The sequence below is a fragment of the Scyliorhinus canicula genome, chromosome 11, assembly GCF_902713615.1.
Source record: "Scyliorhinus canicula chromosome 11, sScyCan1.1, whole genome shotgun sequence".
In the NCBI taxonomy this organism is placed as follows: domain Eukaryota; kingdom Metazoa; phylum Chordata; class Chondrichthyes; order Carcharhiniformes; family Scyliorhinidae; genus Scyliorhinus; species Scyliorhinus canicula.
The window spans coordinates 90716607-90731127 of record NC_052156.1 but is presented as its reverse complement, the minus strand read 5'-3'; the positions used below and the strand labels follow the sequence as shown (position 1 = coordinate 90731127).

The 14521-nt window shown below is 48.2% G+C and overlaps 1 protein-coding gene and 1 non-coding gene across 2 annotated transcripts; one reads left to right on the top strand and one right to left on the bottom strand.

Annotated features, from left to right (window-relative positions):
• Nucleotides 1-350: 350 nt before the first annotated feature.
• trnat-agu lies at nucleotides 351-427 on the bottom strand. The gene has a single exon. It is a non-coding gene; the product is annotated as a tRNA-Thr (tRNA).
• An 8232-nt stretch (nucleotides 428-8659) lies between these two features.
• Nucleotides 8660-13800, top strand: LOC119973770. Its single transcript, XM_038812194.1, has 3 exons — nucleotides 8660-9443; nucleotides 10766-12678; nucleotides 13228-13800. The coding sequence occupies exons 1-3, from the start codon at nucleotides 8660-8662 to the stop codon at nucleotides 13798-13800; spliced, it is 3270 nt and encodes a 1089-aa protein (XP_038668122.1).
• The last annotated feature ends 721 nt before the right edge of the window (nucleotides 13801-14521 follow it).

Below are 14521 nucleotides of genomic sequence, written 5' to 3'. Positions count from 1 at the left end.
AGCATTTATGCTAACCACCATGCTACCCTGCTGCCCCTACAATGTAATGACGTTAGTATGAAAAGCCCCTGGTCGCCACATTCGGTGCCTGTTCGGGTACACAGAGGGAGAATTCAGAATGTCCAAATTACCTAACAGCATGCATTCGGGATTGGTGGGAGGAAACAGGAGCACCCAGAGGAAACCCACGTAAACGCGGGGAGAACGTGCAGACTCCACACTGACAGTGACCCAAACCAGGAATCAAACCTGGGACCCTGGAGCTGTGAAGCAACAGTGCTAACTACTGTGTTGCCATGCAATTAGGAGAGACTGATTGAGGAGTGGGGGGCCGGTGCCCCCGGGCCAAAAGGCACCGCTGGGATCCGAATCCAGGGTCTCCTGTTTACTAGACAGGTGCTTTAACCAACTAAGCCACGGCACTGCCAACCATGCAATTAGAAGATTAAGGGATGATCCAATTGAAGCATTTAAGACGATGGGTAGATTGAGAGAATATTTCTTCTGGTGGGGGGTCTAGAACAAGGATATAATGTTAAAATTTGTGAGTCTGTTTTTAGGAGTAATGTCAGGAAGGACTTCTTCACATCAAGAGTACTGGTAATCTGGAACACTTCTCCCCCAAAGGCAGTTAAGGCCAGGGTCAATTGATGATTTCAAATCTAAGACTGAAATATTTATGTTCGTCAAGGGTATTAAGGGATATGAAATCAAGGCAGGCTGGTGGAGGTAAGATACCGATTAGCCATACTCTAATTGAATTCTGGAACAGGTTTGAGAGGCTGAATGGCCTCCTCCTGTTCCGATACAACATGGTTTTAGAGCTGAATAGTCTCCTGTTCCTACCATCCTACTAAGGTGCAAGTAAGTGTGATAATCTGTGCTGAATAATTGAGCTCACAGCTGCGTTGTCACAGCTGCTGTCTGCTGACAGAAGGAGAGTATTGTGAACAAGCACTTGCACCAACTTGGTGCACTGACTCCACTGTATCCTCTCCCCCTCTGGCTCATTCCAATTCTCCTCTGGCTCATTCCAATTCTCCTCTGGAGTGAGCGTCCGGAATAGCAGCCTGCTGTGATAGGTGCTGACCTTCTGTTCTAAATGCTTTAATTTTTTACAAATTTAGAGTACCCAATTCTTTTTTTTCCAATTAAGGGGCAATTTAATGTCGCTAATTCATCTACACTGCACACCTTTTTGGGGCAAGACCTACACAGACACGGGAGAATGTGCAAACTCCACATGGACAGTGACCCGGGGCCAGGATCGAACCCGGGTCCTCGGCGCTGTGAGGTGGCAATGCTAACCACTGCACCACGTGCTGCCGCTCAATGCTTTAATTTTAAAAATTTGGAAATGAAAGCAGAGCCCAGATTTTTGCAGAACCATGGAGACGCCACAGAATCTCCAATGGTGGGCAGGATCCAGATGCAGAAAGCCCGCCCACATTTCCAATACATCTCATGTTAGTTGGTAAGAGAGTTGGGCATGACTTTATTTAATTTAATCTCAAAGTGGTTCCTGAGATCTGCCCATGATGGATATTGAGTGAGTTGGCAAAGGTGCTTGGTGAGGGGTCATGGGTCGGAAGTAAGTTGGCATCTGGACATGGGGAGAGGGTGAGATTCGATGGTGTGTAAGAGGGTGAAGTTTGGAGGGCCTAAAACTGGGGTGTGTGAGCCATTTCCCAACTTGTGCTACCCATCTCAGGAGTGAAAATCTGGGCCCTACTCTCAGTAATGGTGACCAAAAAGCTATCATTGATTTTTGTAAGAACCCATTTGGATCATTAATATCTTATAGGGAAGGAAATCCTTATGTGGTCTCACCTACATGTGACTCTAGACCCACAGGAAGACAGTGGCCTCTTACCTGCCTCTGAAACGGCCGAGCACGTTCCGTTGTACCAAACCATTACCAAAAAGGAATAAGGTAAGACAGACCAGCTGACATCGACCTAGGCACTGAAAACTGCAACAATATACCCAGCCCTGTGAAATAGAAACCCTCACGGGGCCTCACGGTAGCATGGTGGTTAGCATCAATGCTTCACAGCTCCAGGGTCCCAGGTTCGATTCCCGGCTGGGTCACTGTCTGTGTGGAGTCTGCATGTCCTCCCTGTGTGTGCGTGGGTTTCCTCCGGGTGCTCCGGTTTCCTCCCACAGTCCAAAGATGTGCGGGTTAGGTGGATTGGCCGTTCTAAATTGCCCGTAGTGTAAGGTTAATGGGGGGATTGTTGGGATACGGGTTACGTGGGTTTAAGTAGGGTGATCATTGCTCGGCACAACATCGAGGGCCGAAGGGCCTGTTCTGTGCTGTACTGTTCTATTCTGTTATGTAACCCTACCATCGTGCAAAGTAGGATAGATTTCAAACAGATCTAGACAGTGTCTGACACACCGCCTCCCGATAGTTCTCCAGCTTCTCAGAGCCCCAAACATGTGAGCATGAATCGCTGACCCCCTGCCTGCATCTCTCACACCCATCGACCACCCCCTGGAAGAACCCACTCATCCTCGCTCGAGTCATGTGTACCCTGTGCACCATATTGAAGTGAATCAAGCTCATCCTCGCGCAGGAGGAGATTGAGTTCACCCTATGCATCGTCTCACAAGAACCCCCAACCTATTTCCCACCCCAATTCCTCCTCCCATTTACCCTTGATCTTCACCACCTGAGTCCCGTCTTGCTCCCCCAGCCATATATACCCCCAATCCTACTCTCCCCCAGGTCATCATGAAGCAGCAGTGGCTTCAGCAACTCCAGTAGCTTGGGGAAAGTCCGGCACTTTTTCGCACAAAGTCCCGCACCTGCATCTACATAAACCTACTGCCCCTTGGCAGCTCAAACTTCTACCGCAGCACAGCCAGCCCCTCAAACATCCCCTCCAAGAACATATCCCTAACCCGCTCCAACCTCGCCTCCCTCCACTTCCCATACATCCCGTCCATCCCCTCCCCCGGCTTAAACCTGTGCTTCCCACACAGTGGCGTCAGCACCACCATTTTATCCAACTTAACTGGTTCCATATCCTGATAGTGGACTGCACCACTGGACTCCCCGTATACTTCCCAGAGCTAACGGCAACAGGGCCGTCACCAGGACCTTCAGACTGGATCCCCGACAGGACTCCTCCTCCAACCTGACCTTTACCATCGCGTCACCTTCTCCACATTCGCAGCCCAATAATAATACAGCAGGTTCGGGAGCGTCAACGCCTTTTTCAGCCTCTGCAGCAGAGCCCTCTTCACCTTTGGCACCTTCCTCCCCATATAAACTTCGAGATCAGTGCCTCCACCCTCGGGAAGAAGTCCAGAAGGCCTTGGGGAGAAAGATCGAGAGGGTCTGAAAAATATACAGGTACCCTGGCAGCACATTCATCTTTACCACCTGCACCCTCCCTTCCAGTGTCAAGTGCAAAGTGTCCCAACTCTTAAAAGTACCCCTTAACCTCCTCCACTTACACTGTCAAATTCCACATGTGCATCGTGGCCCACTCTCTCATCACCTGAATTCCCAAATACCTAAACCTCTCTCTAACGACCTTAAACAGCAGTGCCCCCAAATTGGCCCCACCGCCCTACTGCATTTACCGGAAACAACTCACTCTTCCCCACATTCAGCTTATACCCAAAGGCCCCAAATCTCTATAGCAGATCCATAATTCTGCCCAACTCTCCAGTGGATCCGACACAAACAACAGCAAGTTGTCTGCGTACAACGACCACACCCCCCACCCCCAATCCTTCGCCACTCAGCAGGCCACTGAAGGGTCATCCCCAAGGGCTCAGTCGCCAGCCCAAATAACAACAGCAACAGCGGGCACCCCTGCCTTGTTGCCCTGTGCAGCCCAAAACACGCTGAACTCATCTTGTTTGTACGCACACTTGCCACTGGGGATGCATACAAATGACACATCCAGGCCACAAACTTCGGCCCAAACCCAAACCTTCCTCGAATTTCGAACAGGTATCTCCACTCTACCCGGTCAAAGGCCTTCTCTGAATCTATAGATACAATAACCTCCGTTGTCCGCCCTCCTGACGGAGGCATAGCGACATTCAACAGCCTCCTAATGTTGCTGGAGAGCAGCCTACCCTTCACAAAATCAGTTTGATCCTCAGACCACCTCTGGCACACATCGCTCCACCTTACCCACCAACACCTTCACCAGTACTTTCATGTTCGTATTTAACAAAGGGATAGGCCTATATGACCCTCAATCCAGCCTCTTCCTCTCCACCAACATCTCCTTTGTGGGGGCCCCCAAGTGCCTCCTATCCACCTCGAATATCTTGTCCAGCAGCCGCCTATTCTCCTCCCTCCTCCTCTTGACCCTGTGAGCCTTAAACAAAATAATCTCACCTCAAACACCATCTTCTACGCTTCCCATAGCGTGGCCGGCAGCACCGCCCCCTCCCCCTGTTCTGATTAATCACCAGTCACCAGTCTTACCTTTTCACAAAATGCCTTATCCACCTAAAGTCATCAATCTCCACCCTGGCCTCTGTACCTGCCCCGAACTGAGCCTAACTTCCAGTCAGTGTAGCCCACGATCCAAAATCACAATTCCCGTATAATCTGTCCCTACCACCTCCATCAGCACTGTCCGACTCACCACAAACAAATTGATTCCAGAATACACCTTACACACATGCAAGAAGAAGGAGTACTCCCTCCTGGGTTCCTGAACGTCCATCCCTAGAGCCACCATCCCTATTCGCTCCATAAACACTCGGTGAGCAGGATAGACCAGATGGAAGAGCTGGGCTTTCCCTCTCTATCAGTTTGGTATATTTGGGACTTCTGGTAGGTAAGGGCAAGCAGTCTGACATTAATTTTCTCCAAATGGGGGGCGATGTCTGAGAGGCAACATTCATGAGGCCCGAGACCCAATCTTATTCCATGTGTCACTTTATCTCGAGGTTAGAAACTTCTCTTGATCTCCTTACAAGTCACTTTAACACCTCACCATCTCCAAGTCCAGGTCCCTTGTCCCAGATCCCTTGATAATTGCTGAAAGTAAATCGAGCCTATGGTTTTGTAAGGACAGGAGCTGAACAGTGCTGTTGGTGCCATTTCTCCAGAAATCCCACCAATCTTATGCCAAAGTTACAATGGGAAGCAGGGAGAATCCTTGCAGAAATTCAACTGCAAAATAATTTCGGAGTGGCTTCACAGATATTCAAGGATCTCTTCCTAAAGCCACTAGATGGCAACTGAGGACTACAAATTCTCCAAGGTGTTGACAAAATTATTCAGAAACAAGTTTCGACATACAGTCTCTCCTGTTTCAGATCACAGACATGTCCACATTCGTAATTTCACTGAAGATACTAAATAAAATGAAGCAAGCCAGACATTTCTAATCTTCAGTGAACAATTAACAGGAATCACAGGACAAAGAGTGAAAATGTCTGACCTGGAATTGGCCGGTGAACCTGTAAGAAATGAGCCAATAATGGTCTGGACCTGATTGCTTCAAGTGGGTCAAATGAGTGACTCGATGCAAACAGCACCTCAGTGACAGAAAAACAGACTAGACATTTCACCCTCTAATCTTCCCAAGCTTTAAAATCAGGTCCGGGAATCAATTGATCTTTGCTGACAGTAAGAAATAAGTGACTGGGAACAGCAGCCCCATATACAACAGCCCTGTAAACACCAGCCCCATATACACCAGCGCAATATGTACCAGCCTCAATTACACTAACCCCATATACACCAGTGCAACATACACCAGCCCCTTTTCGACCACCTCATATACACCAGCCCCATATACATCAGTCTGATATAGATCAGCTCGCTATGCACCAGACTCATATACACCAACCCCCTATACACCAGCCCCATAAACACCAGCTCAATATACACAAACTTCATATAGGCCAGCATGTTTTACACCAGTCTCATATACACCAGTTCCATATACGCCAACCCATATAAACCAGCCTTACATAGACAAACCCCATAGACACCCACCTGATGTAGACCAGCCCCATTTACACCAGCCTGATATAGGCCAACCCCATATACACAAGTCTGATTTACGCCAGCCCATATACACCAGACATATACACCAGCCCCATATAGACCAGCCTGATATGCACCAGCCTGATATACACCAACCCATATACACCAACCTAATGGAGACAATCCCATATACACCAGCCCCATATGGCACATATATATGCTATATACATATAGACCAGTCCAAAATACACCAGCCTGATATACATCCACCTGATATACGACAGTCCCATTTACACCAATCTGATATATACCAGCCCCGTATACATTAGTCCCATGTACACCAGCTTAATATATACCCAGCCCATGTAGACCACCCTCAAACACAACAGCCCCATATACACCAGTCTGATATAGATCAGCCCGATATGCACCAGCCTCATATGCACCAAGCCCATATATTCCAGCCACGTAAACACCAGCTCAATATACACCAGCCCCATATAGACCAGCACTATATAAACTGAGAATGTGAAGCAGGGAAGTGAGGATGTGAAGCAAGGGTTAATAGCCAGAAACAGAAAGAGCCAGGTGGGACATCACAAATTAAACGAGTATGTAAGAATATGTTATTGAAGCCATTGCAGGATGTTCAAAGTAAGGGAGTGCAACTATAAGCCACACAGCCTTGAGAAACAAGGCGAATGGCCGGATGATGAGATATGAAATATGGAGGCCGCTTGCAATTATAGCTACCATTTACCAATTAAGCTACTAATTAGGCTAAAGCTGCTACATTATCATATGCCAATAGATAACCTCAAGGTTTGTAAAATCATGTATTGGAATTATTGTAATAACCAATGTAAGAGCCATTGATAAATCATGGCTGGGCACCTGGTGTTTGGCTAAAATTGCTATACGTTTTTGTGCCACTAGACAACCGCAAAATGTCTACCTCAATGTCTGTAAGATTATGTATTGAAAATATATGACAATAACAAATTAATCATGTCATGTACTAAACATTTGATAAAAACAAGCTGTAATCTGTATTGGGGCCAGCTCAAGTGAATGTAAGAGATAACCCCTTAAAAAAACATATAAAAGATAGGTGCTTTGAGCAAGACTTTGGCACTCTCAGAAAGATGGTTCTTTGGAATACCTAGAGAGCGGCCCCGATCGTAATAAAGAATATTCTGAAGTACGGACGTGTTCGAGATCGTTTCTTCCGGACTGAGAAACAAGTGAATTAGATTCACATTCACATTTGGTGTCAGAAGTGGGATTTCAAAAGAGTCTCCGCTGAGGCTGACGGCGTAAGCGACTGGTCGAGTTTGGGAGCGAAGGAGGAATTGGGCCACCACTGTGAGTAGAATTTTTGCCACTTTGGTATTCCCCTCCGCTGTACCGTTCACGATTCAGCCCCGCTGCCAGTGCTCAGGGACGCTCCTACGAAATCCAGGTCAGTCCGGCGAACCCGTTTAAGGGAGGGAGTTGGCCCCTACAGTTATAGCCATGGGCACAGTCAGGGACTAGTGTCGTAAGGAAGGGTGGTAGCCCTGGTAGTTAATAGCCACAACAGAGGTTTCGGCATTATCATGATCCTTGCTTTTGTTTAAAAGTGCCCCGCGATAAGAGGTTTTAGAAGGGTGTGTGATCAACCCTAAGTTAAAACTATAACAAGGACGTTATAACCTTGTAGTTAGATAGGCTTGCAGGCACGGATGAGCCTGCCTGAATTGGGCAACGGAGCAGGATAACTCCGTTTAAATTCAAGATTGAATAAAGTGGTCCAGGACCATTTCACCAAATTAACAATAATCGCAAGGATCATTAACTGCCAATAGTGTAGAGATGGGTAATACGTTAGATACAACCTCTGATAGTGGAAGCGCGCTTCAAACCTTGTGTGAACAATATCCGGAATCTTCCAAGCAACTAAGACAATTGTCGTGGGAATTACATAGGAACCTAGGTCAGGGAAAATGGCCCTTGGGGGGGCCAAAGGATTTACCAATTGTGGTTGAGGCACAGCAGGTTATCTGGCGAAATAATCGGGGATCCACCGCTAAGAAATTGATTGCCTTATGGCGCGATTATTGCCAAAAATTGAAAGACGCTTCAATATTGGCCAGCTGGCAAGCAAATGCCTTAAAATTGGGGATCGAATTAACAGAAGGAGGGGCGGTTAAAACAGTAGAGGTCCTTAAAAAGGAATGCCAGAATTATAAATCCACCCCTGCTAAGCCAATACCACCCGCTGCTAGTAATGCGAAGCAAGGTTGGGATGACGGAGATGATGGGGATGAGGAACACCTTTTCCATTACCACGATCGACGTAACAGGGGGCACCAGCAACAGCTCCGACCAGTATCACAGGCACCACCATTGCAGCCTAATCCACCGCCTAGTGCTCCTTCACTCCCGATACCTCCGCCACCCACCCAGCCACCGGCGTATGGGACTAGATCTAAATTGCCGGGAGGAGGGCCAATGGGGTTCACGCAATTAGTTCAGTATCAGCAAGAAGAATTCCCACCACCGCCTCCATCTTTACCACTTGTACCTGGCCAGTTCCCCATGAGAGAGGTCCCCAATCCTGGGTACGACCCAGCTGTCCAACCCCCCAACCCGAATGTTCAACAAACAATGCAAGTGTTTGTCCCCTGGAAGCCTAACGAGATTATGGCAATCCTAGCCGGGATCCCAGACCGCAAGCAGTCTCCAGCTGCGTTTATACATTTCCTCCGCACCACCATACAGGTGTATAACACCGAAACCAGAGATCTTTGGGCGCTGGTCCAACAGATTTTAAAACCTGAGGAACATATTCGGTTCCGTCATAATCTCCACCTGCATAACCCTAACCTCCTGGTTCCTGTCACCCTAGCCGGGCTATTGGCCCTGCATAACAATCAGCAACAGCAACAGGACGCAATTTACCAGGCGCTCACTACTACCCTACAAAAACCAGTCGATATCATTAAAGTCTTGGAAACAAAGCCTAAAAAGGGTGAAGGCGCTGATGAATTTTCAGAACGATTTGAAGAAAATTATAAAAATCAGGCGGGTGATGTTAATTACCGTAACGGCGCTAACAGCCCCCAATATTGCGCCATGCTCCTTAGCTGTCTCCTGACACAGGTTTCTGATGCTATCAAAACTAATAATATGGACTGGTCTGACAATAGCCCCACTCAAATGGCACGGGCTGTTAAATATTATTGGAAAGATGGGAGCACTGAAGGGTCCTCTAAGGTACAGCCTAAGGTTAAAGCTGAATATGTTATGAAGAAAGATGAGCAGACTCCAGCCCCTGATAATACTGGCTATCAGATGGAGCCCCAATTTTGTGTCCCTGGTTGGGTGACCCCTGAGGGTCAAGGGTACCTGACCCATCCTAATGGTCCCCGCGCTGCTTCGTACGGTCCGCCATACACCCCGTTCGAAACCCCAAAAGGACCCTATGGTATGCCGACAGGCCCTTTTCAACATCCGCCCCAGTACGGTCCCCAGACTGTACCCCACCCCTATCCTCAACAGCCCCCACCCCAGAATGCCCTTTGTTATAGATGCGGCAGGCCCAGCCACTATGCCCGTCACTGTTTCATAAACAGAGGGGGAGGTAGCCGTGGTGGAGGGGGACGGGGACGCGGACGAGGGTCGGGGGGAATAGGTACGACTATCTTTTCCCTGAATAACCCCTTTCAGCAGTACTGAGCACGGCTGCTGCCCTGCCGCCTCGGGAAATCAGGGACTGAGCCTCTGATACCCCGGACCGTCCAAGGGCGCACTTATTCCTTTTTAGTTACTATGGACGCTACTATGTCCTCTGTCCAGTCTTCCCTCAAGCTTCCCCTTTCCACTGAAACACAGCAGCTTTTAGGATTCCAGGGCCAGGCTGTAGAGTATCCCATTTCTATTCCTGTTCCCGTTAGTCTCTATGGGATTACTATCCAGCATAGTTTTGTGGTCACCACCGGTTTGGATTGCAACCTCCTTGCCCGTGACCTCTTATGTGCCTTTGGCGTTCAGATTAAATGCGGCGACGACGGTGTTACTGCCCATCCTTCAACCTTTCCGCGGCAGTTTTTCTCCGCCTGTACCCCGCAATGGTGGGTTTTACGCCTTCAATCCGACCCAGAGCTGCATGTTACCCTTGCCTATGATCCAACTGGCATGGATACGCAGCTGGTCGATTTTTTTCAGCCAGACCTTGGTAAGACATTTACGGTTAATCTTACTGCGGTAGTAAAGGGCCCGCAAGGCATAGCTGAGGCGGCTCATCTTCCGTCTTGGTTATGGAAGCAAACTGGATACACTGCCCCTCACGTCACCCGCCACGTTAATCACCCATATCATGCTAAAGATTTGGGCCCTATGGTCAGGCAGGCACTGGATGCCTCCGATCCTGCTATTCGATGTACAGAACAGCAGCTCCCTGGGGGTCTCCAGATCACGTATTTCTCGGTCCCTCTCTTTTGCCCTTCAGTGCTTCACCACCATCATGGCCACTGTTCACCTGATGTCCACCCCCATGTTTGGGCGACTACTCAGTATGAAGTGGGCTTAGTTTTTTTTAAAATAAATTTAGATTACCCAATTATTTTTTCCAATTAAGGGGCAATTTAGCGTGGCCAATCCACCTACTCTGCACATTTTTGGGTTGTGGGGGCGAAACCCACGCAGACACGGGGAGAATATGCAAACTCCACACGGACAGTGACCCAGAGCCGGGATCGGAAGTGGGCTTAGTTAACACACCGCCCATCACTATCCCCCTTCTCCCAGGCGCTCAATACCCTTCCATTCGACAATACCCCATTAAGCTTCAAGCTCGGCCCTCCATCGATTGCCTCATTACACAGCTCACCCAGCGAGGCATTCTAGTTCCTTGTCAGTCACCCTGCAACACTCCGATCCTTGCAGTTCCCAAACCTGGTAAGCCTGACCAGTATAGGCTTGTCCAAGATTTACGTGCTTTTAATCTTATTGTACAACCACTTCACGCCTTAGTCCCTAATCCTGCTCATATTCTGGCTCAGGTGCCAGCTGATGCTCAATTTTTTTCCCTTGTTGATCTACAACACGCGTTTTTTGCCCTACCTCTTGATCCTGCCAGTCAATACCTCTTTGCCTTCACCTACGGTGGCCAACAATATACCTGGACACGACTACCACAGGGCTTTATTCACTCTCCTACCCTGTTTTCCCGTTGTCTCCAGAAGCAACTTCAGCCACTCCACCTGGAGGGTGATTCCACTCTGGTCCAGTATGTTGATGATTTACTGGTGGCCAGCCCGACAGAGCAAGGCTGTACTGACGCAACCCGTCAGCTTTTAAATCATCTTTCCTCCCTTGGTTATGTTGTCTCTCCTAGTAAGGTGATTATCGCGCAACCTAATGTTAAATTCCTCGGTGTCCGCTTGTCCGCCACTTCCCGTTCCCTAGACCCGGACCGGGTCCGCCCTATTTGTGATTTCCCCCCACCCACAACTGCTAAACAGGTTCGCCAATGGTTGGGGATGATTAACTACTGCCGCCAGTGGATCCCGAATGTTACTCTTGACACTCGCCACTTAACCCCTTACACCAATCAGATGGGCGTCTTTTCCTTATCCCCAGAAGCTCAATCAGCTTTCGAGCGCCTTAAGTCTGCCCTACTCAGCGCCCCTGCTTTAGGGCGTCCCCTTTACGATCGCCCGTTTCAGCTTTATTGTACAGTGCTCTCTGACTGTGCAACGGCAGTTCTCGCGCAGAAACACGGCGATCGCCATCGCCCTGTTGCCTACTATTCTTCCAAACTCGATCCTGTAGCTCTTGGTTACCCCTCATGTACTCAGATCCTTGCAGCTATGTATAATAGCCTCCAGTCAGCTTCTAATTTAACCCTACAACAGGACATTACTGTCTATAGCTCCCATTCTGTCACAGCCCTATTAGGTCAGTTACAGACACAGCATCTTACTATGGCCCGGCAAAATAGATATGAAATTTCTCTTCTGAATAATCCTAAACTCCAGTTTTGTCGCTGTACTACTATCAACCCAGCACATTTCCTCTCCAATCCACCCCTGGCTGAGAGCGCTCCCTCCCACGACTGCCTGCAACTTTTAAGAGAGGTCTCTGTCGTTAGGGACGACCTTACAGACGCCCCTTTAGCTGTGGCAGATTGTACATTTTTCACCGATGGAAGTGCGTCCATCGGCGAAAGGGGGGAGAGACTATCGGGATATGCAATAGTTAATCAGCATGGGGAAACAGTAGAGGCAGCAGCATTTGAGACTCCGTTTTCAGGACAACAAGCAGAATTATTTGCATTAATACGCGCATGTGCACTAGGAGCAGACAAAAAAATCAATATTTATACAGACTCCAGATATGCTTTTGGAGTCGTTCATGATTTCGGACAATTATGGAAGAACAGAGGATTCTTAACATCCGCTGGCACCCCAATTTCCCATCAGCAGCTAGTAACCCAGTTACTCCAAGCTCTTATGCTCCCAGAAAAGGTAGCAGTGATAAAGTGTACTGCCCATACGAAAGGAAAAACTCCAGTAGATGAAGGAAATAGGCAGGCAGACCACCAAGCAAAAGAAGCCTCAAAGTCAAAAGCCATGGTGGTGCCTAAAATGATGAGCCAGACTAAAAGCTCAAAAAGCAAGTCTCCCTCTGAAAAACCTATGCCGACCATTACTGACGTAATACAGCTACAGGAGGACGCTCCTGCTAGCGATAAAAAGTCATGGGAAGAATTGGGATGTACATATGATAAAGAAAGTAAGCTGTGGGTCACCCCAGCAGGGCAGACATGTATGCCCGATGCTTTGGCAGCCTGGGTGGCCGAATGTGTACACTTTGCAACTCACTGTGGTGCTCGCGTTACAGGTGATATCTTGTTAAAAACCTGGTGGCATCCCAGACTGCAGGAAATAGCCCAACGAATTAGCAATCGCTGCTTGTTATGTCAGCAGTATAACCCTGGGAAGGCTGTCCCCTGCGAGCAGGGGAAAACACCATTGCCCGAGGGTCCCTTTGAGACCCTGCAACTGGACTACATTGAGTTGGAAAGATGTCAGTGTTATAAGCATGTATTAGTGATTGTTGATGTGTTTAGTAAATGGATAGAGGCCTATCCTACTGTAGATAATAAGGCTTCAACTGTAGTAAAAGTTCTTATGCGTGAAATTGTACCAAGATTTGGACTTCCATATTGTTTAAGCTCTGATAATGGACCTCACTTTGTGGGACAGATCAATAAAGAATTCTACACTCAACTAGGAATGAAACAGCAATTACACTGCGCCTACAGACCCCAGGTAGCTGGGATCGTGGAAAGAGCTAACCAGACTCTGAAAACCAAACTTGCTAAGCTACAAGCAGAGACCGGAGCCACCTGGCTCAAACTTTTACCTGTTGCACTTTTCCAGATCAGAACCACCCCTGCGGGAAAGACTCGATTGAGCCCCGCTGAAATCTTGTACGGAAGACCCCTTCGCACCCCCTGGGACTGTCATACATCCCGAGACATTCAGTTCCACCACATGACTACAGAAATGGCTAATTATATAATAGCCTTGACTAAAGTATTAAAGAGTCTCCACTTGCGAGTACGTGCCACGCAAGAGGAAGTGCCACCTTTAGTTAGTCCCGATATTGTACAACCGGGAGACCATGTGATGATCCGCAATTGGACACGGAAGGGGTTGGAACCACGTTGGGAGGGACCATTTCAAGTTCTCCTAACTACCCCCACAGCAGTCAAAATTGAAGGACGTAATGCATGGATTCACATGCACCATTGTAAACTTATAAAATTTGCGTGATCACTAACTCTCATTTCAAGTTCTAGGTATATGTGGCTGATCGTTCGACTACAGGATGAGACTGCCTTTTGTCCTCACGATCCTCGCTAGCACACTACTGTGTGCGACCGCTCGAGACCGGCGATGTAGACCCAGCTCAAGGATTCTGCGCCTTTATCGGAAGGATACATCTCTGCGTCTTCATCGTAAGGACACCTCTAGCTATGTCAACAAAACCACAAATGAGACCTTGCAGACGACGACCACAGTAGAAAACAGCACCACCACCATTCATCAAGATGAGCAGAAGCCTCGATCCCTGACCTGCGTTCGCTACGCTTGCTGGTGGGACTACCGGTGTACGAGGAAAAGCGATTACCGATGTACAAGGAAAAGCAGGCCACGAGTTCCTGCAGATAAGACTATCCATACTAAGACTATCCATACTAACCCGCCTACCAGGAGGAAGCGGGCAACGCACCATGTGACTGCAAATTCATTCCTGTTTATGTCTTATACTTATGCAAAGAAATTGAATGTCTCCTCTTGTTGGGTATGTACGCATGTTCCCAGCCATGCCCATGGGGGTGTTCCCTTGGTCCCTCTTTCCTATTTGATCGAGGAGGTTGCAGAATGGGCTTTGCGACGTAATCATACCGATTCTGATAATGATACACAAGATATGATAGATTGGCAGTCGGCTGGGTTCAATATGAACAGGTTTCAAGGATGGTGGTGGCCA

Excerpts from the sequence above, each read along its gene's own strand:
- LOC119973770 (XM_038812194.1), top strand. The coding sequence starts at position 8,660 with ATGGCAATCCTAGCCGGGATCCCAGACCGCAAGCAGTCTCCAGCTGCG. Across the intron at positions 9,444-10,765 it reads AACCCCAAAAGGACCCTATG|GCGCTCAATACCCTTCCATT; the intron begins GTATGCCGACAG and ends CCCTTCTCCCAG. Across the intron at positions 12,679-13,227 it reads TGCCGACCATTACTGACGTA|ATCAATAAAGAATTCTACAC; the intron begins ATACAGCTACAG and ends TTTGTGGGACAG.